Source organism: Salmo salar, chromosome 10, assembly GCF_965601325.2.
Source record: "Salmo salar chromosome 10, fSalSal1, whole genome shotgun sequence".
Lineage (NCBI taxonomy): Eukaryota > Metazoa > Chordata > Actinopteri > Salmoniformes > Salmonidae > Salmo > Salmo salar.
In genome coordinates this window covers 24,579,753-24,595,718 of record NC_138300.1, presented here as the reverse complement: position 1 = coordinate 24,595,718, position 15,966 = coordinate 24,579,753, and the positions used below count along the sequence as shown (strand labels likewise).

Here is a 15,966-nt window from a genome sequence, read left to right as displayed (position 1 = left end):
AAAGGAACTCCTTAAACTTGAACCCAGAAAAACATCTGGGTCAGATGGTTTAGACCCTTTCTTCTTTAAGGTTGCTGCCCCTATCATCGCCAAGCCTATCTCCAATCTTTTTAACCTGTCTCTCCTTTCTGGGGAGGTTCCCATTGCTTGGAAAGCAGCCACGGTTCATCCTTTATTTGAAGGTGGAGATCAAGCTGATCCAACTGTTATTGGCCTATTTCTATTTTGCCCTGTTTATCAAAAGTGTTGGGAAAATGTGTCAATAATCAACTGACTGGCTTTCTTGATGTCTGTAGTATTCTCTCTGGTATCCAATCTGGTTTCCGCTCAGGTTATGGATGTGTCACTGCAACCTTAAAGGTCCTCAATGATGTCACCATTGTCCTTGATTCTAAGCAATGTTGTGCTGCTATTTTTATTGACTTGTCTCTGTGGGGTCTTTGGCCTGATTTGCTAACTACCTCTCTCAAAGAGTGCAGTGTATAAAGTCAGAAAATCTGCTGTCTCAGCCACTACCTGTCACCAAGGGAGTACCCCAAGGCCCGATCCTAGGCCCCACGCTCTTCTCAATAAACATCAACAACATAGCTCAGGCAGTAGGAAGCTCTCTCATCCATTTATATGCAGATGATACAGTCTTATACTCAGCTGGCCCCTCCCCAGATTTTGTGTTAAATGCTCTACAACAAAGCTTTCTTCGTTTCCAACAAAGCTTTCTCTACCCTTAACCTTTTTCTGAACACCTCCAAAACAAAGGCCATGTGGTTTGGTAAGAAGAATGCCCCTATTCCCACAGGTGTTATTACTACCTCTGAGGGTTTAGAGCTTAAGGTAGTCAGTCGCCTCATACAAGTACTTGGGAGTATTGCTAGAAGGTGCACTATCCTTCTCTCAGCACATATCAAAGCTATAGGCTAAAGTTAAATCTAGACTTGGTTTCCTCTATCGTAATCGCTCCTCTTTCACCCCAGCTGCCAAACTAACCCTGATTCAGATGACCATCCTACCCATGCTAGATTACGGAGACATCATTTATAGATGGCAGGTAAGGATGCTCTCGAGCGGCTAGATGTTCTTTACCATTCGGCCATCATATTTGCCACCAATGCTCCTTATAGGACACTCTATACTCCTCTGTAAACTGATCATCTCTGTATACCCTTTGCAAGACCCACTGGTTGATGCTTATTTATAAAACCCTCTTTGGCCTCACTCCCCCCATCTGAGATATCTACTGCAGCCCTCATCCTCCATATACAACACCAATTCTGCCAGTCACATTCTGTTAAAGGTCCCCAAAGCACACACATCCCTGGGATCTCCTAGAATTCCATTGTGCTGTGTAGAATCTTGCTGGGAGTATAGAACCTTGATCCACCTCCGAGTGCAACTGTGGCACCTCAGGCCTGATAGTAGTGTGGGGTCTGGAGGGGTATCTCATGGTTTTAATTCTTCTGTCAGGAATGATAGCAGTGTGGGATCTGGAGGGGTATCTCATGGTTCTAATTCTTCTGTCAGGCCTGATAGCTGTGTGGGATCTGGAGGGGTATCTCATGGTTTTAATTCTTCTGTCAGGGATGATAGCAGTGTGGGATCTGGAGGGGTATCTCATGGTTTTAATTATTCTGTCAGGCCTGATGGCAGTGTGGGATCTGGAGGGGTATCTCATGGTTCTAATTCTTCTGTCAGGCCTGATAGCTGTGTGGGATCTGGAGGGGTATCTCATGGTTTTAATTCTTCTGTCAGGGATGATAGCAGTGTGGGATCTGGAAGGGTATCTCATGGTTCTAATTCTCCTGTCAGGGATGATAGCAGTGTGGGATCTGGAGGGGTATCTCATGGTTCTAATTCTTCTGTCAGGGATGATAGCAGTGTGGGATCTGGAAGGGTATCTCATGGTTCTAATTCTTCTGTCAGGCCTGGGGATGAGGGCCTTGGTTTATGTCTTTTTGACCATGTCAGGAGATCCTTTGACATTTTTGGGAGTGTTTTTTTCACAGAAAGGAAAGGGGGAAGAAGACAGGATAAGTTTTTTTGAATTTGAAGCAGACAATTGGGGCTTTTGTGAATGTAAATGATTATATCAGATTTTTTCTCTCTTGGTTTCTCTGTATCATCTTCTCCCCATCTCTCTCTCACTCTCTCTCTCTTTTTCCCTCTCACTCTTTCTCTCTTTGATTTGATTTCCCTCTCTCACTCTGTGCATTAGATCATATCACTGGCACATGGCTGGTATGTGAGTGTGTGTTTAATTATCCTCAGTGCTCTGGCCCAGTGTCAGTCCGTTGGGGTCTGCATGTGGTGGTGTGTGTGTGTCTGTTTCTACTCAGCTGGCCAGTACCCTGCCTCTCCTTCTGATTCCCATTACCAATCCCATACCAAATTTCCCATCGCCTTGGGCTAGACTTATGCTTAGGGAGTAGCTCAGTGTCACAGGAACTACATTATTCACACAACATAACATAACATCCTTCTAACTCACTCAACATAATATGAACACACACACTCCTGATATGATTTATACACACCATTCTTACCTGAGGAGTGTTAATACCAGTTGTTCCCTCATAGAACCTGAGAGGATATGGGACTGTTCCCAGACCTATGTCTGACATCAGAGAAAACAGCTCCATGTCCCCTGCCAGGAGTTGTGGCTGTACTCAGAACATCCTGGGCCATGTGTTAGTGGATCCCCAAAGGAGAGCTGAAACAGAGCAGAGTGCTCAGTTAGAAGGGCCTGTTAGCATGGAAGTGATTGTCTCTTGCCTAATAGTTCTGGAAGCAGCCCAGCAACAATGGATCTGGCCAATGCTGAAATAAACTGCTATCCAGACAAAGTATTTGATTTCTCTTCAGAAAGACAAGAAAATACATGAGAGAGAGAGAGAGAGGTGTTTTGAGGGATGTAATGATGACAGGACAGTGGCCAGAGGAGCTCATACCATTTTAGCCCAGTCAGTCTGCCTGTCTGTGTGTCATCATCCTGTCTTAAACACTGAGACACACTTTACTACCGCTGTTCATGCTCTCTCACTCTCTATCCATCCCTCTTCTATCCCCCCCGTCTCTCTCCCCCTACCTCTTTGCTCTCTCTCTCTCTCTCTCTCTCTCTCAGTCGATCTGTCTTTCTTATTGTCCCTGATAAGCAAAGTCATTGTGATTGTATAATTTACTATCAGTTTGAAATGATCTAGACAGGACTGAGTAGGTTATTCATCTAGATGTGCAGTGAGACAGAGGTTAGGGTTTTCAGAAAGCATATTAAGATGGATGAGAGCGTTTATGCTTCAGAGTGATAGTGACAAATACACTGAGTGTACAAGACATTAAGGAGCACCTGCTCTTTCCATGACATAGACTGACCAGGTGAATCCAGGTGAAGGCTATGGTCCCTTATTTATGTCACTTGTTAAATCCACTTCAATCAGTGTAGATGAAGGGGAGGAGACAGGTCAAAGAAGGATTTTTAAGCCTTGAGAGAATTGAGACATGGATTCAGAGGGAGAATGGACAAGACAAAAGAGTGCCTTTGAACGGGGTATGGTAGTAGGTGCCAGGTGCACCGGTTTGTGTCAATAACTGCAACGCTGCTGGGTTTTTCACACTCAACAGTTCCCATTGTGTATCAAGAATGGTCCACCGCCCTAAGAACATCCAGCCAACTTGACACAACTGTGGGAAGCATTGGAGTCAACATGGGCCAGCATCCCTGTGGAACGCTTTTGAATCTTTGTATAGTCCATGCCCTGATGAATTGAGGCTGTTCTGAGGGCAAAAGGGGAGGGTGCAACTCAATATTAGGAAGGTGTTGCTAATATTTTGTACACTCAGTGTATATTTCAAAGCTGTCTGTGTATTTCATGTGGGTGACTAAGTGTGAGAAATTGCATGTTAGGGAGCAAGGCATTCAATGTGTGTAGAAATCGACAGTGTGAATTTATGGATGAAAGTGTGTAAAAAGTATGCGTGGGTAGCCCAGAGGGCAAGAACACAGAGAGTCTTCTGACAGATGATATTTGCAAGTTACCTTGTTTGGCCTGACTGAGAGTGTGTATGGATAAGTCATGTGTGTGAGGATGAGGTGCTGTATAGGCTCTAAGGGGGAGGAGCATGGGCCATTCTGCCGTGTGTTGACTGTGAATGTTCTGAGGAATTTGGCTAGTAGGTCTCACCCAGCCACCCCTCCCTGCCAGGCCAGCATGCGTTGCCTCAGCCACGTCAGCCTGGGGAGGGGAGGGCGGCTACCTATCCTTAACCCCGACGCTAATCACCGGAATTGCAGTTAATAGTTTAAGTATCTATAGCCCATCACTAGTTCTTTCTGTCTCAGGGCTGCTGCAGTGCTCTACTAACTCCAAAGATGATCTATTATATTGACAAGATAGTCAAGTGACCACTTTAACAATGGAAATACATGTCCTCAAAGATGGCGGGAAGAGGCCAGACCATTCTGGTCTATTAGATAGCAGATACACTTGTAAACAGCCACAACTCCAATATGAAGTTGTTTTTCAAGTTGACGAAATGCCTGTTCTGAGGAATTCGGCTAGTAGGTCTCACCCCCCCCCCCCCCCCCCCCCCACACACACACACACACACACACACACCATTTAGACAGAGTGATGCATATCTGTTAACACTAGTTACAGTACGAGGGTATGTCAAAGCAAGATACATTAGAAGGATTTTAGGCCTCGTTACTTTCACTGAAGTGTTTGTTGAGTGTTTTTGGACCAGGTGTGACCCTTCTGACCCCTCCCATTGATCACTGTCACTGTCAGCTAATCATACCTTCCTCACTGATGATGGCATAGCCAGTCCAGGTGGGACCCATAGATAAAGGAGAGAGGGATGGAGAGAGAGAAAGAGAGGGGAAGGATGTGTAGGTGAAACCTAGGAGCATGTGTTGTCCAGATGCATATCATAAAGAAAGAAAGCAGAGATGCAGTGCTCCGGGCCTGAAGATAATGAGCTGGAGAGTTTCTGGAAACTTCCAAGAGGGCAGCGTGAATGAATAAAGTGAGAGATGAGTGAAAAGAAGGAGGGTGGGACCAGTGTTAAGTCCAAACCCTCAAAGCCTGGATTGTTAACCCTTTACACTCGTACTTGTATACGGGTTGAAAATGGCAGATTTGGGCACTGAGAAGCTGTACAGTAAAATGCTATAAATGGCTCTGCGCTTCACAGCTCTGTATGGGTTTTGACTGACGGCTGTTTTGAACTTGATCACTCCATGCGACAAGAAGTTGCCCCCATCCCTCCCACTAATTGGGCAACTTTTGCAAATGTTTTGTTGTCTGAGTGAGGAAAATGCTCTAAGTCAAGAGCACTTCACATTTCCATATCATAAAACTCATCTCATATACAGTGTCAACGTTTATGATCAATATGTGTGATGACATGGTGTCATACCCTGGGTTGTTCTGAACAGAATGAGCCTATGATTGTATATTGTGAAGAACATTCGCCATGGAACACGCACCTGAATTAACTCATGACTCCTTTCTATGCGCACCAAAATGACGATCTGCTTCTTTGAATTGCCCTGTGAAAGCCTAACACTGTAAGATCATTTTTAAAACGTAGCTAGTCATGTTGGCAATAGAACAAGCTTTGAAATGATGCTCACCTGACCCAGACTGAGATTTAAAATGGCCGTTTTTGGATTGCGTAAACAACAACCATAATTGTGTGATGGTGGGGATAGTGTTGTGTTCAAAACAACTACAAGTGTGCTTGTTGAAGACTCTTCTTTGAGTCATAAAAGTGCAGTGAAATGACTTAGGAACTGTGCACACGATGGAGAGGTTTGTGACCACTTGGAGTCCCCAGTTAGTCCTCTCACTCAAACCCTTGTCATTTTTTCCCCTTACGTTTCACCTACCTCACATTTTCCAGGAATATTCTTATCGTGTTACTGAATGTATCCAGAGTATTTTCAGATTTCGTTATCAACAAATACGGTGAAAAGTACAGTAAATGTAAAATGCACATATAAATCAACAGTGTAATGTTTGTATTCAGTCTTGTGTCAGGTGAACTCTCCTCAACTTCGGTCTAATAATTTCCCCATAATCTCCAAACTGTTCTCTTGTAATTTCTACCATGTGTCTGCATATGCTTTTCATATTTCTTCTGTCAGAAACATGTATATTTAGCCCTATCCATATAGGCCAATTCCCACTAGTGTAAAGGGTTAAACACCTACAAAACATAGCAGGAGTTGACACTTCAACACTCTCTCTCACATGTACAGTACACACACATTCATAGAAGCGCTAAGACACGGGCACTATGTGCACTGATAAATACACTTTAAGATATACACAGTATCCCACAAGCACATTCATTTTTTCCATTCGCACATCATTGCCATTGACTTCCAGGCTTGGCTGCAGTGCATGTGAGTGTGGTTAGGGGGATGTGGGGATGACCAGGCAGCCTGGGAGACAGGGGACACACAGGGACTCAAGCTGCTGCTCTGTACACTCCCTGGCTGGGGAGAGGAAATTGAGAGGCCTGGAAAGGATAGATCCTCCTGGAAACAGGACATGCATGTGTGGAATAGGAGATGGAGAGAGGAGATGGAATGATGGAGATTCACCTCAAAAAACTGTAGGAAGAGACACAAAAGTGAAAGATAGACATCTCAGGCTGTGTGCCTGCCTATCCTCTGCCTGTACCCCCCCCCCCCCCTCTCCTGTGAGCTGTGTGTTAAGGCTCAGAGGGGCTTAGTGAAGAATGAAGATCAGTCAGAAACCTTCAACTGCTATATGGTTGAATAGGCTCCTCCTAGAATTGTGTTAACATTTTAGTGGGGAATGTGGAAAGCAAACCTTAGTGTGGTCATCTGTTTGTTTGTGTTTTAATGAGCATGGTGAGGAATTTACTAAATAGGTTTACTTTTTCCTAAGGTATGAGATACAATCCTTCTGACATATTTGTCAGTGTGACCTCACTGACTCGTATAAGGAATACGACAAGGGAACTAAGTAATGACACTCAAACACATGCTCCAGAATGCGCACTCGCAGAACACACACACACACCTGCACATACACGCATCCTCATATACAGAACATATCCAAGCTCCTCTGTTTTGGACCTTTTCACAGATCCACGCCTATTCAAATCCCAGAGCTATGTCTTTCATTTGAAAAAGTCATGTACCAACATATGTATTTCCTGCAGCAATTTTGTGGTTGAAAAAACATGTAAAAGACAGTGCACATGCACATGCATTCATTACCTCCAAGTCAGGTGTTTTTACCTTAACAGCTTACGCCCACATACCCATTCATGTGCAAACACACCCACTCGCTAATTTCATTAAACCTCTCTTCCCATGTCTCTGCAACACACACACACACACACACACACACACACACACACACACACACACACACACACACACACACACACACACACACACACACACACACACACACACACACACACACACACACACACACACACACACACACACACACACACATACACACACACACACACACACACAAACCACTGCTGACATTACCATACAACATGTACAGTGCATTCGGAAAGTATTCAGACCCATTGACTTTTTCGACACTTTGTTACGTTACATCCTTATTCTAAAATGTATTAAATCATTTTTTCCCCCTCATCAATCTACACACAATGCCCCATAATGACAACGCAAAAACACACACAATCCTGTCTCAGAGCCCTACGGACAATTCCTTCAACCTCATGGCTTGGTTTTTGCTCTGACATGCACTGTCAACTGTGGGACGTTATATAGACCGGTGTGTACCTTTCTGTATACCTCCTTACACAGGCTCAAACATGAACGAACACACACACTGGGACACACATTGTTAAAGGGCTGTTATTAACCCCATGATTGCCCCTGTGGTTCTTCAGGCCCACGTTCTCTCTCCAGCTGGACTGGCGCTGTCTGTCTGGAAATCTGTTAGTGTCTAGCTGTTAATACGAAGTCACAACTGTCTGCTGAGAAATCTCTCTCTCTCTCTCTCTCTCTCTCTCTCTCTCTCTCTCTCTCTCTCTCTCTCTCTCTCTCTCTCTCTGTGTGTAATGAATTCTCTCTACAGTGTTATCTCACGGTGGACAGTGTTAGCAGCGGTTTTGTAAAATGTGTACACTGCTATCTCTGGTCTGTCTGCACTCCAACATAGTAGGGTGAGAGTTTGTCTGGAGAGGTTATGGCCGGGAATATTACAGCCAGCAGTGGAAAACTCCAGTGTGTGTGTGTGTGTGTGTGTGTGTGTGTGTGTGTGTGTGTGTGTGTGTGTGTGTGTGTGTGTGTGTGTGTGTGTGTGTGTGTGTGTGTGTGTGTGTGTGTGTGTGTGTGTGTGTGTGTGTGTGTGTGTGTGTGTGTGTGCCAGCAGTGGAAAACTCCAGTGTGTGAGTGTGTGTGCCAGCAGTGGAAAACTCCAGTGTGTGTGTGTGTGTGTGTGTGTGTGTGTGTGTGTGTGTGTGTGTGTGTGTGTGTGTGTGCCAGCAGTGGAAAACTCCAGTGTGTGTGTGTGTGTGTGTGTGTGTGTGTGTGTGTGTGTGTGTGTGTGTGTGTGTGTGTGTGTGTGTGTGTGTGTGTGTGTGTGTGTGTGTGCCAGCAGTGGAAAACTCCAGTGTGTGAGTGTGTGTGCCAGCAGTGGAAAACTCCAGTGTGTGAGTGTGTGTGCCAGCAGTGGCACTGCGACCTCTAAAGATACACTGGCCTCGCTCTCTCTCTATTGACCTTTCCTCCATTAAGCACATACTGTATTAGGTGCAGAGAGAGAGGGAAGCAGGTTAGATTTACTTGATTATGTTGAAGTTGTACTATAGATACCCTCTCAAGGTCATAGGCTATTACTGTGAGGCCACAACTCTGTAGAAGTGATAGTGTGATAGCATGGGTGAGAAAGAGAGGGTGAGTGTGTGACAGAGTTGGGGTAGGTGTGTGTAAGGACAGGCAAACGGTGTGCAGACAGTGGCAGCAGTGTCAGTAAGGAGGGTAGAGGTGTTCCAGCTGCAGTACTGTACTGTACACTCTGGCCTGTTTGTTTGTTGCTCTTTTTACTCTCTGTGGTTTGTGCTTACAGCCTTTCCACCTTATAGCTTTCCAAACTGTCTGCCAGACCTGATTTACACAGGACACTGTGTGTGTGGGTGTGTTCTGATCATACACACAGTATATCAGCTATGTTGCTGTATCATGTCGACACATTACCTTGATGTGTTATGTAGACACTCTCATCATGGTTTTTTTAATACTGGAGTGGGCTAAATCAGGGTCAAAGTGTTTCTTGGTAGTCTTAAACAAATCTACTTTCAAACAAACGTGTACACCTCATACACATGGTTCTAAGCATAAAAAAAGAAGACACCTGTATCATGTCAGATATAGAGTTTAAATGTATTCAATTTCGAGTTTGCATCACAATATTACACTTTATATTACACAAGCCTGAAATATAACAAAACCGTTTGACATAGAAACACCACATTTTCTGCAGTTTTTTTTAAATAATGAAAAATATGAATAACGCTCCACCTATGAGGCCACTAGAGGGGGATTTGGTCATTTGACTGCAGGAAAGGGCTACAGTGAGATGGTACTTCATTACCTTGTTTGTGCATTACGTTGTGTTAATATAGTGTCCCATAATATGTTGTGTCTCAGGGCAGCGACAGACCACAGTGTGGACAACAGCACAGCCATGCTGAGGGAGTGGCTGAAGCAGGCTCAGGACCAGTACCACTATGTGGAGTGGAGACCTATGGAGGAGCCCAAGTAAGTGTACTTTACCCCCTCCCAGCCAACCTCCCCTCCCCACACTCAGAGCATCTCACCACACCATCTAGTCTGGTTCACATTCTTTCATTTTCTACATCTTTGAAGTTCACTGCTCATCAGTGCATGGTGAATATGAGACACTGAAAGTGAAGCTCTTTGTCCTGCCCTCAGGTCATATACTGATGAGTGGGGGCCCAAGCACTGGCCTCCGTCCCGCTTCAACCATGTGATGAAACTGAGGCAGGCTGCTCTTAAGGCAGCACGGGAACGCTGGGCAGATTACATACTGGTGAGACTCAGTTCATAATATACCTATGAGATTACATTTATGTCATTTAGCAGATGCTCTTATCCAGAGCGACTTACAAATTGGTGCAATCACCTTATGATATCCAGTGGAACAACCACTTTACAATAGTACATCTATATCTTTTTTTGGGGGGGGAGGGTGGGTTAGAAGGATTACTTTATCCTATCCCAGGTATTCCTTAAAGAGGTGGGGTTTCAGGTGTCTCCAGATTACATGTGTTACATTTCAGTGTAACATTAGTTATTATTGTATGTGAATGATGACACCTGCTTTCTGTCTCTGGTTTCATGAGACTGTATACCTGCAATACTAGATGTTTGTTAGATTACATTCTGTGTGTTTATGCGGTATCCTGCTCTGTCTCTCTCCGTATCTAGTTTGCAGACGGTGATAACCTGCTGACCAACCCAAAGATTCTCAACCTGCTCATGGCTGAGAACCTGACTCTGGTAGCTCCCATGCTAGAGTCACGCTCTCTCTACTCTAACTTCTGGTGTGGCATCACCCCACAGGTAAACAGCCTAATAGAGACCCCATCATTACTCTCTTTGTCACCTCTTCACTTTGGCAATTAAAGTCATTCCAATTACCATTTGGGACCTCATAGCACTCTGTACCCCTAAGCCCTTCACATTGTAAATTCTCTCTCTGTCTCCTTCTATCTTCATCTTTCTCCCTCTCCATTTCTCTCCATCTCTCCCCCAGGGTTACTACAAACGTACCCCTGACTACCAGCCAATCAGGGAGTGGAAGCGTCTGGGTTGCTTCGCTGTACCCATGGTGCATTCTACCTTCCTGCTGGACCTGAGGCGTGGCGCCAGCAGGGAGCTGGCCTTCTACCCCCCTCACCCTGACTACAGCTGGGCCTTCGATGACATCATGGTGTTCTCCTTCTCTGCCCGGCAGGCAGGTCAGAGTTCAACACACACCCCCACCCCCAATCGCCCCCCATCTCTTCAACCCCGCCACGTGTGGTCACCATGAGCCTGTCCAGAAACCAAATCCTAGTCCATGTTATTGGATGTGTTGTAAAACATAGCCCTCACACTATAGCAACCCCACCCACACACCAACTGTGTAAGCTTAGAGTCATATAGCCTGGTTCAGAAACATCTGCTAGTACTGAATTGTGCTGAAGGCATGTTTTACAAAATAACCGATCAGGTGTTTAAATGTGGGAAACAAGGCAGGCTGGGTAATTGACACCAGATGTGTGACTTAATTACTTGACTGAATGTGTGTAATTATACAAGCATTTCGCTACACCCGCAAACACGTGTATGTGACCAATATCACTTGATTTGATTTATTTGTTGTGGCTAATGATCGGTAGAGTACAAGCAGAACTATTACACACATAACAGGAATGCACAAACACGTGCTAAAAACACAGTAATGTCACACACTCACATCTCTCTGTCTCTCTCTCACACGCATGCACACACACACGGCCATGTTGTTTAAGTGTTTCTTCCATTTGGTTAGGGCATTAAACAATTCAATACAACCATTGACGTGCTCTAAGCATAGATAATAACCATCTGAAATGCTACAGGAATATGATGATGACCAGTGACCACAGAATGATACTGATCATGAGTGATTGAACCTGTCAGATATTGAGTTCTTAGTTACCTTTCAGAAGAGGCCCTAATACCCACAAATGGTACATGTTATTGAATGAATATGTAGACATGGTATGTATGTACACTAAAGTGGCTAAGTTACTTAGACACAAAACCCTAGTTGTCCAATAGGCCTGCGGAAGCCAAAGTAAACCGAATTGAACTCGCCAAAACCATACAACTACTCCTGTCTACACAAAAACAAATACAATCCTTCAAAACACGACAACAGAGAGCGTGATTCGGCCACAGAGGATCACCAGCCTCTCCCAAAAAATTGCTCTGGATTGCTTCAAATCACAAGGCCAGGACATTGTTGTATATATTCCGTCAGTTGTATTCCGTCAGTTGTATATCCTTGTGCTTACTGTATCTTCCTTTAAATACTGTGGTTATATGAGACATTGTGTATGTTTAGCTGTGCGAGTCTGTAGGCTGTCTACCAGCATGTACTTCGGCGATACAATCATGGTAGTGTTTGTGTATAGCAGTGTTTGTTTCCAGATGTCCAGGTGTATGTGTGTATCAGTGTGTTTTTGATGAACTCTGTGTGACTGTGTTTGTTTCCAGATGTGCAGATGTACGTGTGTAACAGAGAGCACTATGGCTTCCTGCCGGTTCCTCTGAAGGCCTCGCAGAATGTTGACGACGAGAAGGAGAGTTTCACACACACCATCGCTGAGGCCATGAGTAAGCACACACACCTATGACAAACACACACACCCCTCTCTAAATAACACAGTCCCCTACAGATGGTCCACTAACACTGACCCAGCCTTAACCCTGAACTTAACCCTAACCCTTAAGCCAAAACCTATCCTTAACCCTTACGCTTATCACCGGAATTGCAGTCAATAGTTTAAGTATCTATAGCCCATCACTAGTTCTTTCTGTCTCAGGCCTGCTGCAGTGCTTTACTAACTCCAAAGATTATCTATTATATTGACAAGATAGTCAAGTGACCACTCTAACAATGGAAATACATGTCCTCAAAGATGGCGGGAAGAGGCATTGACTATTCCAGTCTATTAGAGAGCAGATACACAATCTGGGCGTCAGTTCATTCTGTCGTGATGCCTTCATCCGCACAAAACAAAACATTACCGTTGACTACAGTACTCGTGTCATCTAGTTCTTAAGAAAATGATTTCCAATATGAAGTTGTTTTTTCAAGTTGACGAAATGCCACTTGCGTCCATTTATATCAGTGCATTCGTTATAACGACACAGGGCGAGACCCAGATACAGACACAGGAGGCAGATGGTTTGAGTCTCTGATATTTATTGAGCAACAAGGGGCAAGCAAGAGGCAGGTCGAGGACAGACAAGAATTTATAACCAGGTCAGAGTGCAAAGGGTAAAGGGCGGCAGGCAGGCTTGAGGTCAGAGGCAGGCAGAATGGTAAGGCAGGCGGGCTCTGTGTCAGGACAGGCAAGAGGGCAAAACCGGGAGGACTAGAAAAAACAGACAAGAAAAAACAGGAACTCGGAAAACACGCTGGTTGACTTGACAAGACGAACTGGCAACAGACAAACAGAGAACACAGGTATAAATACACTGAGGGTAATAGGAAAGATGGGTGACACCTGGAGGGGGTGGAGACAATCACAAGGACAGGTGAAACAGATCAGGGTGTGACAGTCCAGCAGCGGTCCGCTTGTCGACGATACCTGGAGTTGGTCTTGAGAAGAGCCGCCTGAGGGTATGTTGACTTCCTGTTCTTGCTCAGGGAAGAGCGGGGGCTGATTCCCCATTCGAGTGCTCCATGGGTGAGTCCACTGGCCGAACAGGGAAGAGTGTTCCCGGGCATACCCCACCCAGACAAGTTGTTGGCTCCAGGTAGTGGGGTTGCTTGAGACGAGGCACCGTAGTGTTGTTTCCAGGTCATGGTTCGCTCGCTCCGACTGGCCGTTGGACTGGGGATGATATCTGGAGGACAGGCTGGCCGACAACCCAATAAGGGTGCAGAACCCCTTCCAGAGCCGGGAAGAGAACTGAGGACCCCGGTCGGAGACCACGTCCACTGGGAGTCCATGGATCTGGATGATGTGCTGCACCATGAGCTGAGGGTAGTTTGGGGAGAGGAATGAAATGGGCGGCTTTGGAAAACCGATCCACTACTGTCAGGATGACGGTGTTGCCATCAGACGGAGGAAGCCCAGTGACAAAATCCAGAGAAATATGGGACCAGGGGCAATGAGGAACAGGCAGTGGTTGAAAGAGGCCCAGCGGAGCTTTCTGCAGAATCTTATTCTTGGCACATACCGTGCATGCAGTGACTAAGGCAGAGGCATCAGGAACCATAGTAGGCGACCAGAAGCGTTGTCAGAGGAAGGCCAGGGTTTGACAGGAGCCAGGAGGACAGGTAAGCCTGGAGGAATGAGCCCATTCCAGGACCTGGTACCGGGCCGAATCAGGGACAAACATCCGGTTAGCCAGGCCCCCTCCAGGGTCCGTTTGGGACCGTTGTGCGTTGCGTACCAGGGTCTCAATACCCCAGACAACTGAAGCTGCAAGGCATGAGGTAAGGAGGATGGTCTCAGAGTCAGTGGGTGTGGCAGCGGAACTGTACAGGCGAGAGAGAGCATCTGGCTTCACATTCTTAAACCCTGGGCGGTAGGAGATGGTGAAGTTGAACCTGGTGAATAACAGAGCCCAACGGGCCTGTCTAGAGTTAAGACACTTGGCTGTGCGGAGATATTCCAAATTCTTATGGTCCAAACCAAAATGGATGTTCCGCACCTTCCAGCCAGTGCCTCCACTCCTCCAGCGCCATCTTAACCGCCAGAAGTTTGTGGTTACCTACGTCGTAGTTTCTCTCAGCGAAGTTGAGACGATGGGACAGGAAAGCACAGGGATGGAGCTTTTGGTCCTGGGCAGATTGCTGGGACAGGATGGCCCCCACTCCAACATCAGAAGCATCGACCTCAACCACAAACCGACGAGATGGGTCCGGATGGACGAGGATGGGGACAGTAGTGAACCAATGCTTAAGATCCACAAAAGTCCTGTCAACCTCTGGGGACCATGTGAACGGTACCTTGGGAGAAGTGAGTGTAGAGAGGGGAGCCGCCAGGGTCCTGTAGCCCTGGATGAAGCGGCTGTAGAAATTAGCAAACCCCAGGAAACGTTGCAGTTGCACTCTGGACGTGGGTTGGGGCCAATGCACCACCACTCTCACCTTTTCAGGATCCATCAGGACATTTCCTTCAGCGATGATGTATCCCAGAAAGGAGATAGTAGAGCGGTGAAACTCGCACTTCTCAGCCTTCACAAACAACTGGTTCTCCAGGAGGCGCTGAAGGACTTGTCGGACGTGTTCTTGGGCAGACCGGGAGAAGACAAGGATGTCGTCGAGGTAGACAAACACAAAACAATGCAGAATGTCACGGATCACATTGTTGACCAGGGCCTGGAAAACAGCAGGGGCGTTGGTGAGCCCAAACGGCATGACCAGATACTCATAGTGTCCACTGGCCGTGTTGAAAGGCATCTTCAACTCGTCCCCCTCACGTATCCGAACGAGATGGTAGATATTCCGAAGGTCCAACTTGGAAAGATGGTAACCCCCTGGAGAGGTATGAAAGCAGAGGAGAGGAGTGGCAGGGGCTAACGATTCTTAATCGTGATGTCATTGAGGCCCCAGTAGTCGATGCATGGACGCACGGTCTTGTCCTTTTCCACAAAGAAAAGTCCTGCGCTGGCAGGTGATGCAGAAGGATGAATGCTCCCAGCACCCAGAGAGTCCTCAATGTACTCCTCCATGGCCTTGGTCTCGGGGCCGGATAGGGAATATAGCCGACCTCGAGGCGGTGTGGTGTCCGGGTGGAGGTCAATGGCACAATCATAGGGACAATGTGGAGAGGTAGCACGAGCCTTGTTGAATACCTCCAAGAGATCATGGTACTCTGTGGGAACAGTAGAGAAATCCGAGGCTTTACTTAAACCCCGAGGAGGACGTCTTGGGGGCGGCTGCGCCGCTTTAAGGCAGTGGGAGTGACAGAATGGGCTCCAACCTAGGATTGAACCCGTGGTCCAGTTAATAACGGAATTGTGCTTTTGAAGCCAAGAAAATTCCAACATAACAGGGACGTGAGGGGATTCAATGAGGAGAAGCTCCTCATGTTTTTTAATGGTGGCTCCCTGCAGGGAGACAGCGTGACTGAGCTGGTCTACATCTGCTGGGTTAGTCATGGCCAGTTCGTACTATAACGACGTAAGGCGAGACCCAGATGCAGACACAGGAG

At 46.2% G+C, this 15,966-nt stretch overlaps 1 protein-coding gene across 1 annotated transcript in view; it reads left to right on the top strand.

Moving 5' to 3' along the window:
* colgalt2b (collagen beta(1-O)galactosyltransferase 2b) overlaps positions 1–15,966 on the top strand; it is a 37,662-nt gene that overhangs the window by 11,533 nt on the left and 10,163 nt on the right. The window contains exons 2-6 of the mRNA XM_014216471.3: positions 9,671–9,781; positions 9,956–10,073; positions 10,472–10,606; positions 10,800–11,004; positions 12,290–12,409. Of these exons, the coding sequence (XP_014071946.1) occupies positions 9,671–9,781; positions 9,956–10,073; positions 10,472–10,606; positions 10,800–11,004; positions 12,290–12,409 (689 nt within the window). The remainder of the gene's footprint in view (positions 1–9,670; positions 9,782–9,955; positions 10,074–10,471; positions 10,607–10,799; positions 11,005–12,289; positions 12,410–15,966) is intronic.